This window comes from Diabrotica virgifera, chromosome 2 (assembly GCF_917563875.1).
Source record: "Diabrotica virgifera virgifera chromosome 2, PGI_DIABVI_V3a".
Lineage (NCBI taxonomy): Eukaryota > Metazoa > Arthropoda > Insecta > Coleoptera > Chrysomelidae > Diabrotica > Diabrotica virgifera.
In genome coordinates this window covers 239,037,120-239,053,583 of record NC_065444.1, presented here as the reverse complement: position 1 = coordinate 239,053,583, position 16,464 = coordinate 239,037,120, and the positions used below count along the sequence as shown (strand labels likewise).

Below are 16,464 nucleotides of genomic sequence, written 5' to 3'. Positions count from 1 at the left end.
TATTAGAGATTGCAATTGCTGGATCCAGCATCCAGCAATCCAGCTGGATCCAGCAAACTGTGCTGGATCCAGCAGCGCGGATCCGCAAGTCAAATTCGAAATAAGTTACTTAATGTCTTCTTTAGCCTCTTTATTCAAAGCCGTGAGTTGACAACTTGCCATTCTATGACGCTAGCAGTAGCTCAGTATGCTGAAAAGCTTCTACAGCCTAAAAGTTTCCATCGATAAAGCGTTGATAGACATTGATTCTGAGATAAATTCTCTGCTGGCGAATGGTCAATAATCAATGAGTTGATTACCACTTTTTAACCGGTGAAATTGGCTGTAAAAGCTCTTTGCAGATGAGAATTGACTTTGATAACGGCCGACACAACCATAAAATTTGTTTTAGACAAAATAAATAGCCAGGACTCTAGCCTTAGTGCCGATATATCTGAAGGACTACGCAACAGAATCGCGGAACTGTGCCTATCTGAAATTACAGGTACATTAGTGGACTCACAAAATCCAAAAAGTATGGCGAAGGACTAAACAATCCTGGTTATTTCCTCATGCCGAAAAAGAATGCAATGCGACAAGAGATGAAAAATTTGTTGAGTTGTATAAATAAACAAGTGATTGTGGAACCAGTACAAGAGGACATAATGGAAGAAGATGGGCCAACTAATCCGGAGCCCGTGAATTTTACTGGAACAAGAACTTAACATTGAATTGAAAGGAGAAAGAAAACTTTTATAACAAAAAAAAACTGATTTTCAAAAACACTACGAAAAGATTTTGGAAAAGGAAATGGCCATTTATGAGACCGAAGGAGTGAAAGGCGATCATTTGTCCATGGTATATGACTATTTAATGATCTTAAAACCGACCAGTATAGAGGCCGAAATGGATTTCTCGGCAACCAGCTATATGTGCAGTACTGTGCGCAGTAAGTTAGGCCTACGTTTTTTAAGGTCTCACTTCCAAAAAAAAAAACTAAATAATTCATGTTTCTGTTGTTTAAAAATTTATAATACAGACAAAGAAACATTGAAATCGTGTTTTAATTTTTTTTTTTTTTTTTATTTTATTATCAGCATCAACCACTTTGGGTTATTAGCTGTACTGTCATTAATACATGGTTACTTAAATCTAATAACATTTTGACTATTACATAAGTTCACATTTAGGTAACAATATAATTTACAAATTAAGAATTATAAAATGTTAACACTGGTTATAGTTTGCTTAAAACATTAATGTCTTTCAAATAATTAAACAAATGTGTAAGCTTACAGTGTGATCCTAAGACTGCTTTTATATTGAGAGGTATGGAGTGTTTTTGTCTTTCATTAAGATATTTAGGACACTCTATTAATATATGTGTTACATTGATGTCGCAATTACACAGGTCACAAATAGGGCGATTTGACTTAGAGATTAGGTAGCTGTGAGTAAGTCTGCTATGCCCTATGCGTAAACGATTTAGCTTCACAAACAGCTGGCGATTTAGGTCTATCTCACACCAAGGTTCAATTGAGGGCTTTATTGTGTGTAGAGATGATTGTGAAAGATTCCATTCGTTTTCCCATTTGTTTAACACTTTTTCTTTAAGGAATGGTTTGTAATCGGAAACAGGCACTAAGTTCACTAACACTGAAGACGCACTGTGTATTGCTTCTCTGGCATGGAAATCTGCTTTTTCGTTTCCTTGAAGTCCAATGTGTGATGGAACCCATATAAAGCTTACTTGCTGCATCATGTTCTTCAGTAAATGTAATTGTTCTTTTATTAAAATACTTATAGGATTACTTGTATATAACTGTTCTATCGTATGTAATGCACTGAGTGAGTCGGTAATTATGACAGATTTTGGAATTTTTTGAGTACAAATGTGAATGAGGGCTTGCAGAATTGAATATAGTTCTCCAGAGTAAATACTGCAAGTGGAAGATAATTTAAATTGTAATATAGTGTTTGAATCTACAACTGCCGATCCCACACCATCAGCAGTCTTAGATGAATCTGTATAAATATAACAATGATCCGGGAAAGAAGCAAGTATGTTGAGAAAAGATTGATTAATTGTTGCATGGGGGGTATCAAGCTTATTGTATTTAGAAAGAGTTAGATCACATATTGCAGGAGGAAAGGTCCAGGGCGGAGGAGTAACTGTATTTGTCTGATTAAAAAATTTTGGGAATTGAATATTATTGAGAGAGAGATATTTTCTGATTCTCTCGTAAAAGGGGGGGTTAGTTCTTTTTTTATTTACATAAGTTTCTTTGAAACGTTCTGCAATAGTGTGGTGGAAAGTGGGATGCGATTCTATTGCATATATGGATGATGCGTAGGCTAATGACAAGTACATTCTTCGGAAATTTAAAGGTGGTTCTCCGGTTAAACATTGTAAACTATTAATGGGGCTAGTACAGAATGCTCCTGTGGCTATTCTTAATGCTGTATTTTGTATGACTTCTAGTTGTGCAAGAAGTGTCTTCTTTGCAGATGAGTATACAATTGATCCATAATCGAGTTTGGATCGTACTAGAGATTTGTAAATAAGAATCAAACTTTTACAATCTGAACCCCAATTACGATTGCACAGTGTACGCATTAAATTGAGACCAGATTGACAGGATTGTTTAATGTGCATAATGTGGTACTTCCAAGATAGTTTTTTATCAAAGATCATTCCTAGAAATTTTAAGTGTTCCACATAAGTTAAGTTGTTTCCATATAACTGAAGATCTGGAGTTGTAGACTGCCGTTTTTTTGAAAATAAAATACATTTAGTTTTGGTTGTAGAGAATTGCAATCCTACAGCTTTCGACCAGTTTTCAAGGTGATTTAATGCACATTGTAAATTTTTCTGTATAGAAAGAATATTTTTTCCTCTTGAATATATAACTAAATCGTCAGCGTATAATCTCGCTTTAACAAGTTGTGGAAAGTTTTCTAAGATTTTGTTTATTGCTACTAAGAATAATGTTGAACTAATAACAGATCCTTGAGGTGTTCCATTTGTTTGGTCTTTAGTGCTGGATAGTGTACCATTTATCTTAACCTTAAATTGTCTCTTACTAAGAAAATTTTGAATGAAATATAGCATGTTACCTTTGACGCCCCACTGACTTAGTGTGTTAAGAATGTCGTATCTCCAAGCCATGTCAAACGCTTTTGTTATATCGAAAAAAACCGCAAGACATTCTTGTCCAATTGCAAACGATTCATTTATCTCGGATTCTAGGCCAATTAAATTATCTATAGTGGATCTGTTCCTGCGAAAGCCGCTTTGTTCATTGATTATTAATTTATTATTTTCCAAAAACCACCTTAGTCTATTATTCACTATTTTTTCCAAGATTTTACACATTGTGTTGGTAAGCGAAATTGGCCTATAGGATTCGGGATCAGTTCGTGGTTTATTTGGTTTTAGTAATGGAACTATTATCGACTGCGTCCATTTTGTGGGAAACTCATTATTAGTCCAAATTCTGTTGTATAGGTTAAGAAGATATTGTTTTCCATTATCTGGTAGATTTTGTAAGAAACTAACAGGAATATCGTCTGGTCCTGGCGCCGATTTTTTGCTGGTACTTAAAGAATGATTAAGCTCTTCCATGGTAAATGTTATATTAAGAGGATTATCTTCAATGCAATTAAAATCTATTAATTTATTTTCCGAAATCATCTTGGTATTGATAAATTCTTTAGGAAAGTTGTTATTGCTGGAGTTCATTTCAAATTGTTTTGCTAATAAATCTGCTATTTCGTTATTAGATGTTACTATCTGTTTGTTATTGCATAGAAATGGAATCTTTTTATAGGTATTACTTCCAGATATTTTTCTAACTTTTTCCCATACGGTGCTTATAGGCATAGTGGAATTAATAGAGGACATAAATTCTTGCCAAGATTTTTTTCTGTTCTTTTTAGTTATATATCTAGCTTGAGCCCGTAACTTCTTATATTCTATAGTATTTTCAAGTGTTTTGTGACGTTTCAATTTGTTAAAGGATTTTTTATATTTCTTTATTATATCAGTACACTCTGCGTTCCACCATGGTAATGAATTTCTTTTATGTAGAGTTTGTGTTTTACCTATATGATTTTCACCGGCAAGATGGATTAATGATATAAACGAATTCAAATGTTCATCTATATGATGATTTTCGGTGACTTCTTTTAAGCTATGGCAGTTCTGTTGAATATACTTTTTGAATAAATACCAATCGGCTTTCTTTAGATTCCATTTTGGAATTGGGGTTGTATTAGTATCTTCATAATTACTGTTAAAAGAGACTTTAATAGGATAATGATCACTTCCAAATAAAAACGGAATTACATCCCATGAAAACTTTGCTGACAGTACAGGATCACATAATGACAGGTCGATAGCTGATGAAGTACCTGTATGAATATTATATCTTGTTGATTGTCCATCATTCAGTACGTTTAGGTTTTTTGAGGTAATTATGTTTTCTAAAATTTTGCCCTTGGAATTTATTCCAAGAGATCCCCATATTGGATTATGGCTGTTAAAATCACCAACGATTATTCTGGGAGTGGGAATCTGATCTAATACATCTGAAATATCTGCTTCTGTGATAGGTAAGTCAGGTGGAATATAAATATTACAGATATTCATTTTTTGTGGAAAGGACACTGATACTCCTACTACTTCTAAATTACTATTGATTACTAATGCTTCTGATTCATATTTTTTGTTAACATACGTAACAACTCCTCCACTAGCGATATTTGCGTTGTCTCGGTTTTTATGGAAACAAGAATAATTCTTCATGTCATAACTATGATATCCTTTAAAGTTTGTTTCTTGTAAACATATTATTGATGGTGAGATTATTGAACATAAATGTTTAAGCATTTCTAAACGGGGATAAAACCCGTTAACATTCCATTGTAGTATCGGTTCGAAGATTTTAGTTTATTTCTGGAGCTGAATTTGTCGAACAATCACTATCTTGATAAGCGGGATCGTCTAGCATTTTTTCGATTTTGTTTATTAATTTAGTGCATTTAGTTTTCATGCTTTTTTCTGTAAAATATGGCTTAATTGTTGTTAACATGTAAATAAAGTTGGGTATATCCGTTGTGTATGTTTGTAATAAACTAATGGGATCAGTCGAGCTAGTATAATTTTCAAAAAAGTCAAGTGTTTGTTCATATGTTAAGTTAAAATTATTTGACGTATCGTGAAATACTGTTTTTGTTGGCATCATTATTTCCTGAATTGATCTGGTAGATTCAGTTTGCTTTTTTTGTTTCTTTTTGGTTTGTGTTGGTACTTTAAATTCTTTATTTAATTCTTCAGTGGGAGATGGAGTAGTATTAATTTCCGAAATTGTTCTCTTATTGGTCGTTGACTGATCCTTAGATATACAATTAGTTTCCATAATTAATATGGGGGGCATTAAATTAGTATCTGTTTGTTGGTTAAGTGAAGGTTCGGCACTAGAATTACTGACTGGATGATTTGGTTCCATTTCTAGGGGTGATGGAATAGACTTGGGGGATTCTTGTGGTTGTTGTTGTATTGGTTGTTGTTGTATTGGTTGTGGTTGTATTGGTTGTTGTTGTATTGGTTGTTGTTGTTGTATTGGTTGTTGTTGTATTGGTTGTTGTTGCATTGGTTGTTGTTGTATTGGTTGTTGTTGTATTGGTTGTTGTTGTATTGGTTGTTGCGGTTGGTGTTGGATATGAGAGGAATCATTTTGTTGATTATGATTTGAACAATTTGCTGCAACGTGACCTGTGTTCTTACAGATAAAACATGAAGGTTTATCTAAACTTAAATATATGCGATACGAAGTTTGATCATATGTCATTAAGAAAGAAGAGGGAAGGTCTATATCTACAAGTGGTTGAATATAAGTTTGTCTTCTAAAACTGAGGACGTGTTGAAATTCTGGAAGTTGACTACCGATTCTAAGGAAGGTTAAAGGTGACATTAATTTAAGACCAAATTTGGTTAACTCATTCTCTATTAGAATATGTGGAATAGAAGGGCAAACACCCGATAGTAACAGTCTTTCGTTTGGAGTTATCAATTTTCGTGCTTTTAGATTTTCGCCTTTAATTGTTATTTCTGCTGGACCGGACATAAATTTTTCCACCAGGGATTCGCTGGAGAGATAAATACATATTCTGTTATTTGATAGCCTTGATGAAAATAAAATATTCCGTGGATGAACAACTTCACCAAGTGCTATTAAGTACTCTTCTATTTTAGTATCAGGTAGCGAATTAAATAAAATTGCTTGCAGCTTTGAAGGAAATTGAATTGAAGAAGCATTGTTAAGCACAGTTGAATATGAGGTTTTGTTTTGAGGTTGTTGATGATCTTCAGTCATGATTGTTGACAAATTAGTTAGGTCGGATCTGGTATCATTTGGTATACTCATTAGTAATTATAAACCAGTTTCAGAACCAGAACTAGTTCCGAGAACTGGCCTTTCGGCCGTCACTTAACCTTACAAACGGTATGCTTTGTAATGTTTTGAATAAATAAATAATAAAAACTCACTGGTTTATTCCGTAAGGTAACTGCACTATATACTATTACTTTTTGCTTATTTTCAAGTTTATTTGGATATAAACTACTTGAAAGAAGATGATTTTTTGGGACTGAAATGTAAACACAGTTTGTGTTACCATGTTCAGGACCGGACCGTGTTTTAATTTTGATTCCACATTTTGCTGGATCCGCGCTGAATCCAGCTGGATTCAGGCCAATCTTGCAAAAATCCAGCTGGATTGAAAATGCTGCTGGATTGCAATCCCTAGTATCTATATTTTACTATTTTTAGTATTCAAAAATTATTTTTATAGAAAATAAAAATTTTTCACATGGATGAATAATTTAGAACGTTTTCCTTCTTTTTAAACCATCATTAGTGAAAACATCGTTAGCAATTATTGAAACCAGCCACTTGAAAAGGTGTATTAACCTTTAGATTACATGTTAAATATATTAAAAATTAAAACTGAACCGAAATGAGGTGGATGTTTAAATTATTTAACTTTTAAGGGGAACATACTGAGTCCTACTCGAAGCGAGGATTACATATTTTTTGTCCTATTAAAGATACTAGTAGCAAATTAATAGTTAGTTGGTATCTTATTATACATACATTTCAGTGCTATTTCTGGTTGTTCGTTGTAGTTGGTTAAGAGCGTAGGTGCAAATATATTACTGCTATCCCTACTTTTTCTTTAGTTAATTACGTGTAGTAAAATTCTCACTGGTAAGGAGATGTAAACATTATTTGACACTGACATTAGTGACATTGTCATCATTAGCTGAGAGATGGCTTTTGAATGTTCTTGGATAACCGTTATTTGTATAATCACTTAAATTATTAATTCAGTTAATTAATATGATTATTTTTGCACTAACTATGTATTCAGTGATTACAATAATTTATACACTATCACTATACAATATAAACTAATACTTAATCGAGAAAAAAAGAAAAGAGGAAAAGTGATAAAGTGATTTTTTAATAATATATTGTTACTATGGAACGCTTAGGCACATTTTGAACATCTTTAACAACAAAATACTTGGATCACAGGATATCCTGGTATATTCTCTGGTTGGATCTTCCATAAATAATAAACAATAATTTTATTAATTTCACGTTTTAAATCAATTATTTATCAAATACACTATCAATATTACATGTTTATTTTAATAAGTTACAGGGGTGAAAAACTAAGAGAAAATGTAGTGTGATTTTTAATTTCAAATATCTCATTCAAAAGAAACTTTTTATTCATTATAAGGGACTTTCGGCCCTCGGTAATAAAGTAATCTTTCATTCTGCGTTTAAATTTTTCAAAAATACTTATTAGTTTTCTCAGGATTCGAAAAAAATTATTACATTTAAAATACATACATTGAAAATTTTGACAGGCGTCAAAATTTTGCATTTTGTTTCTTTCCCCTTAATAAATACTCAAAATATTTCTGAAGCCGTGACAAATATTTAGTATCCTTGTTTGTCACTGTCTTGTCACCACATTCTGTTTGACTGACTGCGTTGTATGGCAAAGATAGCAAATGTTCGATTTGAAACATATCACCACGGACATGGTGTTCATTTTTTTCGAATCCCAAAAAAAACTAATAAATATTTTTGAAAAATTTAAACGCAGAATTAAAGACTACATTATTACCGAGGGCCGAAATTCCCTTAGAATAAACATAAAGTTTCTTTTGAATAATTGTATTTAAAATTAAAAATCACACTAATTTTTTTTCACTTCTGTAACTTATTAAAATAAACATATAAGTTTTCAGGGACTTTCGACCCTTGTAATGATGTAATCTTTCATTCTGCGTTTAAATTTTTCAAAAATACTTATTAGTTTTCTCAATATTCGAAAAAAAAAGAATACATTTAATTAGCATTGAAGCCGAAAGTTTGCGCCTATCCCCTTAACTCTACTGCGACAGTTTTGTCTGCATATTTCGTTACGATTATTTTTAACTGTCCCCATTCATCCTCTGCAGTATCTTTCTACATGGTTTCATTAATTTTTATTTGGAGAGCATATTGATATTCTTGTTTCTTTGATGGATCCTTGAATATCGCATATTGATATTCTTGTTTCTTTGATGGATCCTTGAATATCTTAACACTTTTGTCCTTTTTGCCACTGTCGCGATTTTCTGTCGCAGTTTTTCCCCCAATTAAGACGTGGTCGATTTGATTGACTCCGGGTATTTTAAATTCGAAAACTGGGTGTGGCCTAACTGTTGCACCAATACTCTCACAAATGTAGCATATTTTGCAAAATTTTGTAATGTGTTTAGTTTATAGAAGAATTATAATTTGTTTTGAATAAAGATTTCAGTCCTCACAAATAGTTTGTAAGGAAAGGTATGTTGGTGATAAAAATGAAAAATGCTAATATGTAATATAGGAATTTGACAACTAAGCAAGAAATAAGTTTTGCTTTATTATGTTACTTATTATTTGAAGTAAATGTTTAGAAGAGTTAATTTAACAAAAAATGAATAGTAATGATAGTAAATATCAAATTGACATACACTGAAAAACTTATGTTAGGTAAGTTGGTGACACGGTAAGGTATATTGGTGATAGTGGTTAGAAAATTTGGTGAAATTTAAGGAATTTAACTTACCTTGGCTAAACCACGAATTCAATGCAGCTTTTTATTGATAATTAGTTTATTGAATGGTTTTATAAAGTTTTATAAAGAAACAGCAATTATTCCAATAAATATGTAACCGTCTCTCACATTCAATAAGAAATGGTTCCATTGTCGACTGTCGCACAACACAACGGTCAAAACAGTCTGTTTACTAAAAGCGGGTGCGCGAATTGCGAAATCGTAATATATGTTTGTCCGGCTTACACTCGTAACAACTTACTAGCGCTGCTGTCATGAATGTGCTTGCATAGGGAACTGTGTGGTAATCTCATTAAAAATTATCACCAAATTACTTGTATCACCAAGATACCTTTCCTTGCCCTACTTTTGATGTAAAATAATTAGGGAAACAGAAATTCAATAGTTTAGAACTGTCCATTGAGTTTCCTTTGGCCCGTTTGACCATTCACCACCCGGTACACGGTTTAAGTAAGTAACTGCAAGTTTGTGTAATAAACAAATAGTATATGTACTGTAAACAGAATGTATAATATTTTATAATAAAACAATATATGTATAAATAATAAATCACCGTAAATCTACTTCTTTGACTCCAGTTGCATGATCATGCTACTTATTCTCTCGCACAGTTGGTTCTGTGGAAATTGATTGCTGCACTTGCTTTGGACATAGCGAAGGCTTTGGATGTCTCTTTGTTGAAACGCAATATCTGCAGCCTCTTCCAAGCATCTGCAAAGTATGTACATACTTACACTTACAGGTCTCGAACTTCAAATTTGTTTTAAAAAATGTTTATAACCCTCAAGAATGTTTTTGTTGGGTAAATTTATTAATTATTAATATTATTTACACAAAATAATTAACCACTTATCAACATTTTTCTTTTTTTTACATATTTTTTTTAATTTTATTAAATTTGCTGGTGTAACGCTGGTACATAAAAGGGACATATGCGGCGCCACAGATAGAAAAAATAGCGCGCTCTAGAATAACACAACGATCATAAATATCTAGAAGAATAAAAACAAAAATCGCGAAAACTTTAGAAATGATAAAAGTAAATCTTATGTCTTGTCAATTTTATTTGGAAAATATTTAAAGAGTTTTTCAGAGATTTCTAAAAAAATCATTACAATTCTTGAATCGTTTATTCTTGAAAGGAGGTAAACACCATTTTCAACTTTTCGAGTTATAGAAAAAAACTCTTCTTTCTTTCTACATGCACGTCATTTGGTGTTAAATGCAGTTTCGCAGTATAAACTATATCCATGCCATGCAGTGCATCAGTGCTTGCTTTCTTTTAACACCAAATGACGCGCATAATGAAAGAGAGAAGGGTTTTTTACTGTAACTCGAAAAGTAGAAAATGGCGCTTACCCCCTTTCAACAATAATCGATTCTATTATAAAATGGTTGAGTGAAAGCCGAACCAATTCAATTTCTTGATTTCTCCAATGGAACACAGAATTTTTAACAAATTAATTTCAGTTCAAAGTCCATTAAAATTAAGCATCATCCAATTAATTATTTCATGTAATACTAACAAGACCTGGTAACATAGTGCATAGATGAAGATTCCTATATCAAGCCATGAGAACATTAGAAATACCAGAAAAGCCTATAAGGAGAATGAGAATGACGCTTAGGGATACGAGAAATATAGCCCAGTAAAACACCGTTTTGGAGTGTAATTTTCAGGGGCAACTCCGAATTGCATGAAAATTTGGATTTAGGTTCTACTTACCCTCCACTTCAAAGTTAAATTTGTGTCGTTGGTTGCTTTTACTTGGGGGGTAACAGTCACCCCTTCTCGGGGGTGAAAAAACGCGTGTTAAAAATAAGCCCGGAAATAGATAAATTTATTGATTATAAGCAACTTTCATTCCATAGAGTTTTTTTATGTAAATCAATACTTTCGAGTTATTTGTGATTGAAAATGTTTATTTTTCTACAAAAAAAATACGTATTCAGATGGTTTTTCGCAAATAACTCAAGAAGTAAATATTTTGTCGAAAAAATATTCTTAGCCAAAGTGTAGCTTATAAAAAGGAGAAAAAAAATGTATCAATAAAGTGTATAAACTGAGTAAAAACAAAGTTATAGCTCATTAAATATACGTTCTTATTCATCTAATTCCAAATCTAATATTTCAACTTGAAATCACCGAAAAATTAAGCAATTTTCTGGAAAAACTTATTAACATTTTTTAAAGTGTTTAAAAAAGCTTTATTTTTATTTTTTACAAAAGTTTGTAGCATGAAAAATAAACGAGTTACACTGAAAAAAAGATGGCTCCTTTTTTAGTAAAAAAAAGAACGTGTGTGTACTTTGTACGCACGTAAGAAGTTATACTTCTATTATATGATTTTTTAAAAATAAATATACTTTAAACAGTTTGTTTTAATTTTTTTTAAACACCAAACTAATTTTGTGCTTACCGCTTTCAAAAAGATTTTAAAAAAAGTATAGGATTGCACTGGATTCGAACTCAAGACCTCTCGATCTTTGGCCGAATGCTATACCAAATACGCTACGAGGACTGTGTCTGTATCGGTTCGGACGTACCTAATGACAATTCACGGTAACAAACAGACAAGGTGAACTATAATAAATATACAATAAAATGTTTTAATAATACTCATCTTACTCCTGAGGAAGACAAATCCAAAGACACAAAAATTATAATAAATATATTTACTAAAAACACTAATATATTCTTTTCACATCTTTTCTTGCACTGATATATTATACATAACTAGAAAGATTTAGCAACTAAACGCCATACTGTCTGTGTGCGCATGCGCGCAGTATTATGAAATGTTACTCTCAATCGCGCCTAAAGAAGTAGAACTTCAAAAAAATCTTGAAAATCTCCCTCTATTTATCACCCTAAAGAAAATTAATCGTTACCGCTTTACCATTTCCTTTAAATGTATGTGTATTGTTTATATAATATATAAGTATGACCGGTTTGAAGTGCTTATTTTTGAAAAAATTTAGTTTTATAGTAAAAAAAATTTTTTCTAAAAATTTTGGAAAAATTTCCTTTTTTCAAAATGACTTAAAAAGTATTAATGATACGAAAAATCTCAAAGAGTAAATAGGACTTGCTGTTATAAATATGCTAGTTTCATTTTGTTTTTTTTTAAGACAAAAATTGGTTAAGATATGGCTGTTCAAAGTTTGCATACACTTGTGATTAGTGATTCGTTTAAGCCTTTTCAACTATAAGCCTTTCCAAAATAAGCACTTTAAACCGGTGAAACTGGCAGATCATATAAAAAATATATAATTAAAGTAAATTGTTTGTAAAGCGGTAGCGATTAATTTCATTTGGGAAGCTAAACACGGTGAGATTTTCATGATTTTTTTACCAAAAAAAAGGGGGGCCAACTTTATTTTGAGCGTTATTCTCGCTTATTTTTAATGCTTGAAACTTTTATAAACAATTAAATAAAGCTTAAAGCTAAACAGTTTAAAAAAATATAAATGGCATTTTCCCAAAAGGTGCTTCATCGTTTGGTTATTTCACGATGAAATATTCGATTTGGAATTGGAGGAACAAAAACGTATTTTTCATGAGCTACAAATTTGCTTTTGCTCAATCTGTAGACTTGACGAATACACAACTCTTTTCGTTTTTTTCTAAGCTACATTTTTGCTAAAAATATTTTTTTCGGTAAAATATATACTTTTTGAGATATTTGCGAAAAACCGTCTGAAAACGTAGTTTTTTTGTCGAAAAATAATCATTTTCAATCGCAAATAACTCGAAAAGTATTGACTTACGTAAAAAACTCTATAGAACGAAAGTTGCTCATAATCAGTCAATTCCTCCATTTCCGAGCTTATCCTGAAGCCATATTTTTCACCCCCGAGAAGAGGTGACTGTCACCTCCCAAGTAAAAGCAACCAACGGTACAAATTCAACTTTGAAGTGGAGGGCAAGTAGAACCTAAATCCAAATTTTCATGTAATTCGGATTTGGCCCTGAAAATTACACGGTATCGCCGTATTTCCCGTTCATTTACTGGGCTAATAGAGTAACTAAATATTTCAAACTTTTCAATTCAGTTTAAAATTAATAAAGCCGCACAAGACAGTTCCATAATCCGATATGGCGTTAATTAGGCACCATAGAATAAATAGTAAAGCGGTTTCAAAGCCAGCTTCCCACCAAATTTTAGTGACCAATTTTAAAAATTTAACCCTTTTATACATCCGTCTAATATTTAATTAATACGCATTTTCCATGCCAACAAAAACACAAATTTCAAATGCGATGTTTTGAAGTGTCATATAAATAGGTGTTCAATCGATTTAAATTTGATATGGACTATATAGTGGCCAATATAACTTTTAAATTGAATCTCATCAAGATAATTATTGACTATTCTATCGGTATGAGGATGTGCGTTATCGTGCATTAGCACGAATCTGATCCTTAATATGGTTGGAAAATGGCAAAACATGATCTTCTAAAATGTTTTCAATGTACATGTCAGCTGTCATTCTCCCAATCACCTCCACAAGTTCGGTATGTTTTTTCCACCAAAACTAACCCTATGTATGAGGTTCTAACTGGCATAACGTTCCCCATAGGGAAGCGAGATTGACAAAATTTTATCTACAGAAGAGTTGGTATGCCAGTTGCCACCTCATACAGAGCGTTAGTTTTAGTGATGGTAGCATACTGCTATGGAGCGGTATTTCTTGGAAATGACAAACCGAACTTGTGGAGGTGCGAGGTTTCGCCATTTGTCAGTTATATTGGATATGACAGATTCGTGTTAATGCACAATAACGTACGTCCTCATGTCACTAGAATACTGAATACTTACCTTAATGAGATTCAATTTAAAAGATTATATTTGCCACCAATAAATAGCTTATATCAGAGTTAAATCCGATCGAGCATTTTAGTCTAAGAGCTGGGAGCGGATTTTGTGCGTGATAAGTAATATGGAAAAACTATACGGGGATATGTTGAATTAGTTGTGTACATGACTTTCACCAACGGCCGGAAACCAGAGTGGGGGCCGAGGGTAGTTATAAGGGGTAAAATTCGCGGTTTTTATTATTTTTTTTGTGGCGCTCATGATCGAGATAGTGCACCAAAATTTGGGAATAAGTAGGTCATGACGTGACTAAGTAGAATCTCCAGTGGCGGAACGCAGAGTGGCCGACAAGGGTTTGGGGGCAGAGGTGAATATAAAAATTATAAGGGCTTTTTTGTGACGTTCCTGGTCGAGATAGTGCACCAAAATTTGGGAATAAGTAGACCATGACATAACTAAGTAAAATCCCCAGAACCGGAAACCAGAGTGGTGGACGAGGGTAGTTATAAGGGGTAAAAGTCGCGGTTTTTATTATTTTTTTTTGTGACGCTCATGATGGAAATAGTGCACCAAAATTTGGGAATAAGTAGATCATGACATAACTAAGTGAAATCTCCAGGGGCAGACCGCTTCGTAGGGGACAAATGTTATGTTGCGTCACAAAAAAAATAATACAAGCTGCGACTTTGACCCCTTAAAACTACCCTCATCCCCAACTCTGGTTTCCGGCTCTGGGGATTTTACTTAGTTAAGTCATATTCTACTTATTCAAAAATTTTGGTGAACTATCTCAATCACGAAAGTCACAAACAACCCCTTATAATTTTTATATTCACCCCTGCCCCCATCCCTTTGTCGGTCACGCAGCGTTCCGCCCCTGGATATTTTACTTAGTTACGTCATGACCTACGTATTCCCAAATTTTGGTGCACTATCTCGATCATGAGCGCCACAAAAAAAATAATAAAAACCGCGATTTTGACCCCTTATAATTACCCTCGTCCACCACTCTGGTTTCCGGCTCTGAGGATTTTACTTAGTTATGTCATGGTCTACTTATTCCCAAATTTTGGTGCACTATCTCAATTACGAACGTCACAAAAAACCCCTTATAATTTTTATATTCACCCCTGCCCCCACCCCTTTGTCGGTCACGCAGCTTTCGGCCCCTGGATATTTTACTTAATTACGTCATGACCTACTTATTCCCAAATTTTGGTGCACTATCTCGATCATGAGCGCCACAAAAAAAAATAAAAAAAAACCGCGACTTTGACCCCTTTTAACTACCCTCGTCCCCCACTCTGGTTTCCGCCCGTTGGGGAAAGTCATGTACACAACTAATTCAACATATCCCCGTATAGTTTTTCCATATTACTTATCACGCACAAAATCCGCTTCTACCTCTCCGACTATTTATATGACACTTTAAAACATCTCATTTGGAAAAGAAATTCTATTCTTATGACATTGACAGGGCTAAGGATTGCAGCACAAAAAATTTCACTTCGTATGATAATTTCAAAATATTCGATTTTTTGTCCATGAGTGTATTAAGAGAAGCCATTTTGGTATCTTTGTTCTTTTCATTTATATATGCAAAGATCATTTGAATATTGTAACATTTTAAACGGAATATGATCATTTAGACAACATTACAGAAATTAAAAATAACAGGCTCTACAGTGAACCTTGTGGTAGTCAGTTATTGTGATTTCTTAGACTTACAATTTTATCAAAATTTCTTAAAAATATTTTTCTATTAGTAGTCCTGTCGCCAGGGAGGGTACAACGGCCTCCTTTATTCAGATGGACTTACCCAAGTTTTTTTCATGTATTTTGACCCGTAGTATACGAATTATTTGGGTAACAGTTGATCCGGATGTCGATAAGATTGTTATAGACAAAGAACTTGAGGAATTACATAAAAGCGATTTCTCGCAAAACAAAACATTTTTTGTATTTTTTGGGTTACTCTAAGCAAAAAATGTTCTGGCAAGTTTTTTCGTAGTTTTCGAGATAAACTCCGTTGAACTTTCAAAAAATCGAAAAATTGCAATTTTTGAACCTGAATAACTTTTGATTAAAAATAAAATAGCAATTCTGCTTACCGCATTTGAAAGTTCAAATAAAATTGCATAGGTTTTGATTATTTGCATTGCTAAAAATTTATTTTTTTTATTGTTAAACAAAGCTATAAACACCTAATGCGTGAGTGATGTTTTCAATGAATTCTCATTTAAAATCGAACGAGTGGGTAGAGTAGGTACAAGTGCAAGCGAGGCAATATCTACGTAGCATGCATTAAAACGCACGTATCAGGCACGGGAAACACTATGTGTTTATAGCTTTGTAGCTTTATTTAACAATAAAAAAAAATTAGCAATGCAAATAATCAAAACCGATATAATTTGACTTAAACTTTCAAATGCGGTAAGCAGAATTGCTATTTTATTTTTAATCAAAAGTTATTCGGGTT

At 32.8% G+C, this 16,464-nt stretch overlaps 1 protein-coding gene across 1 annotated transcript in view; it reads right to left on the bottom strand.

Annotated features, from left to right (window-relative positions):
* Positions 1-9,630: 9,630 nt before the first annotated feature.
* The window catches only part of LOC114328531 (vacuolar protein sorting-associated protein 16 homolog), a 77,675-nt gene continuing 70,841 nt past the window's right edge, over positions 9,631-16,464 (bottom strand). The window contains exon 15 of the mRNA XM_050644394.1: positions 9,631-9,876. Within this exon, the coding sequence (XP_050500351.1) occupies positions 9,726-9,876 (151 nt within the window). The 3' untranslated portion in view covers positions 9,631-9,725. The remainder of the gene's footprint in view (positions 9,877-16,464) is intronic.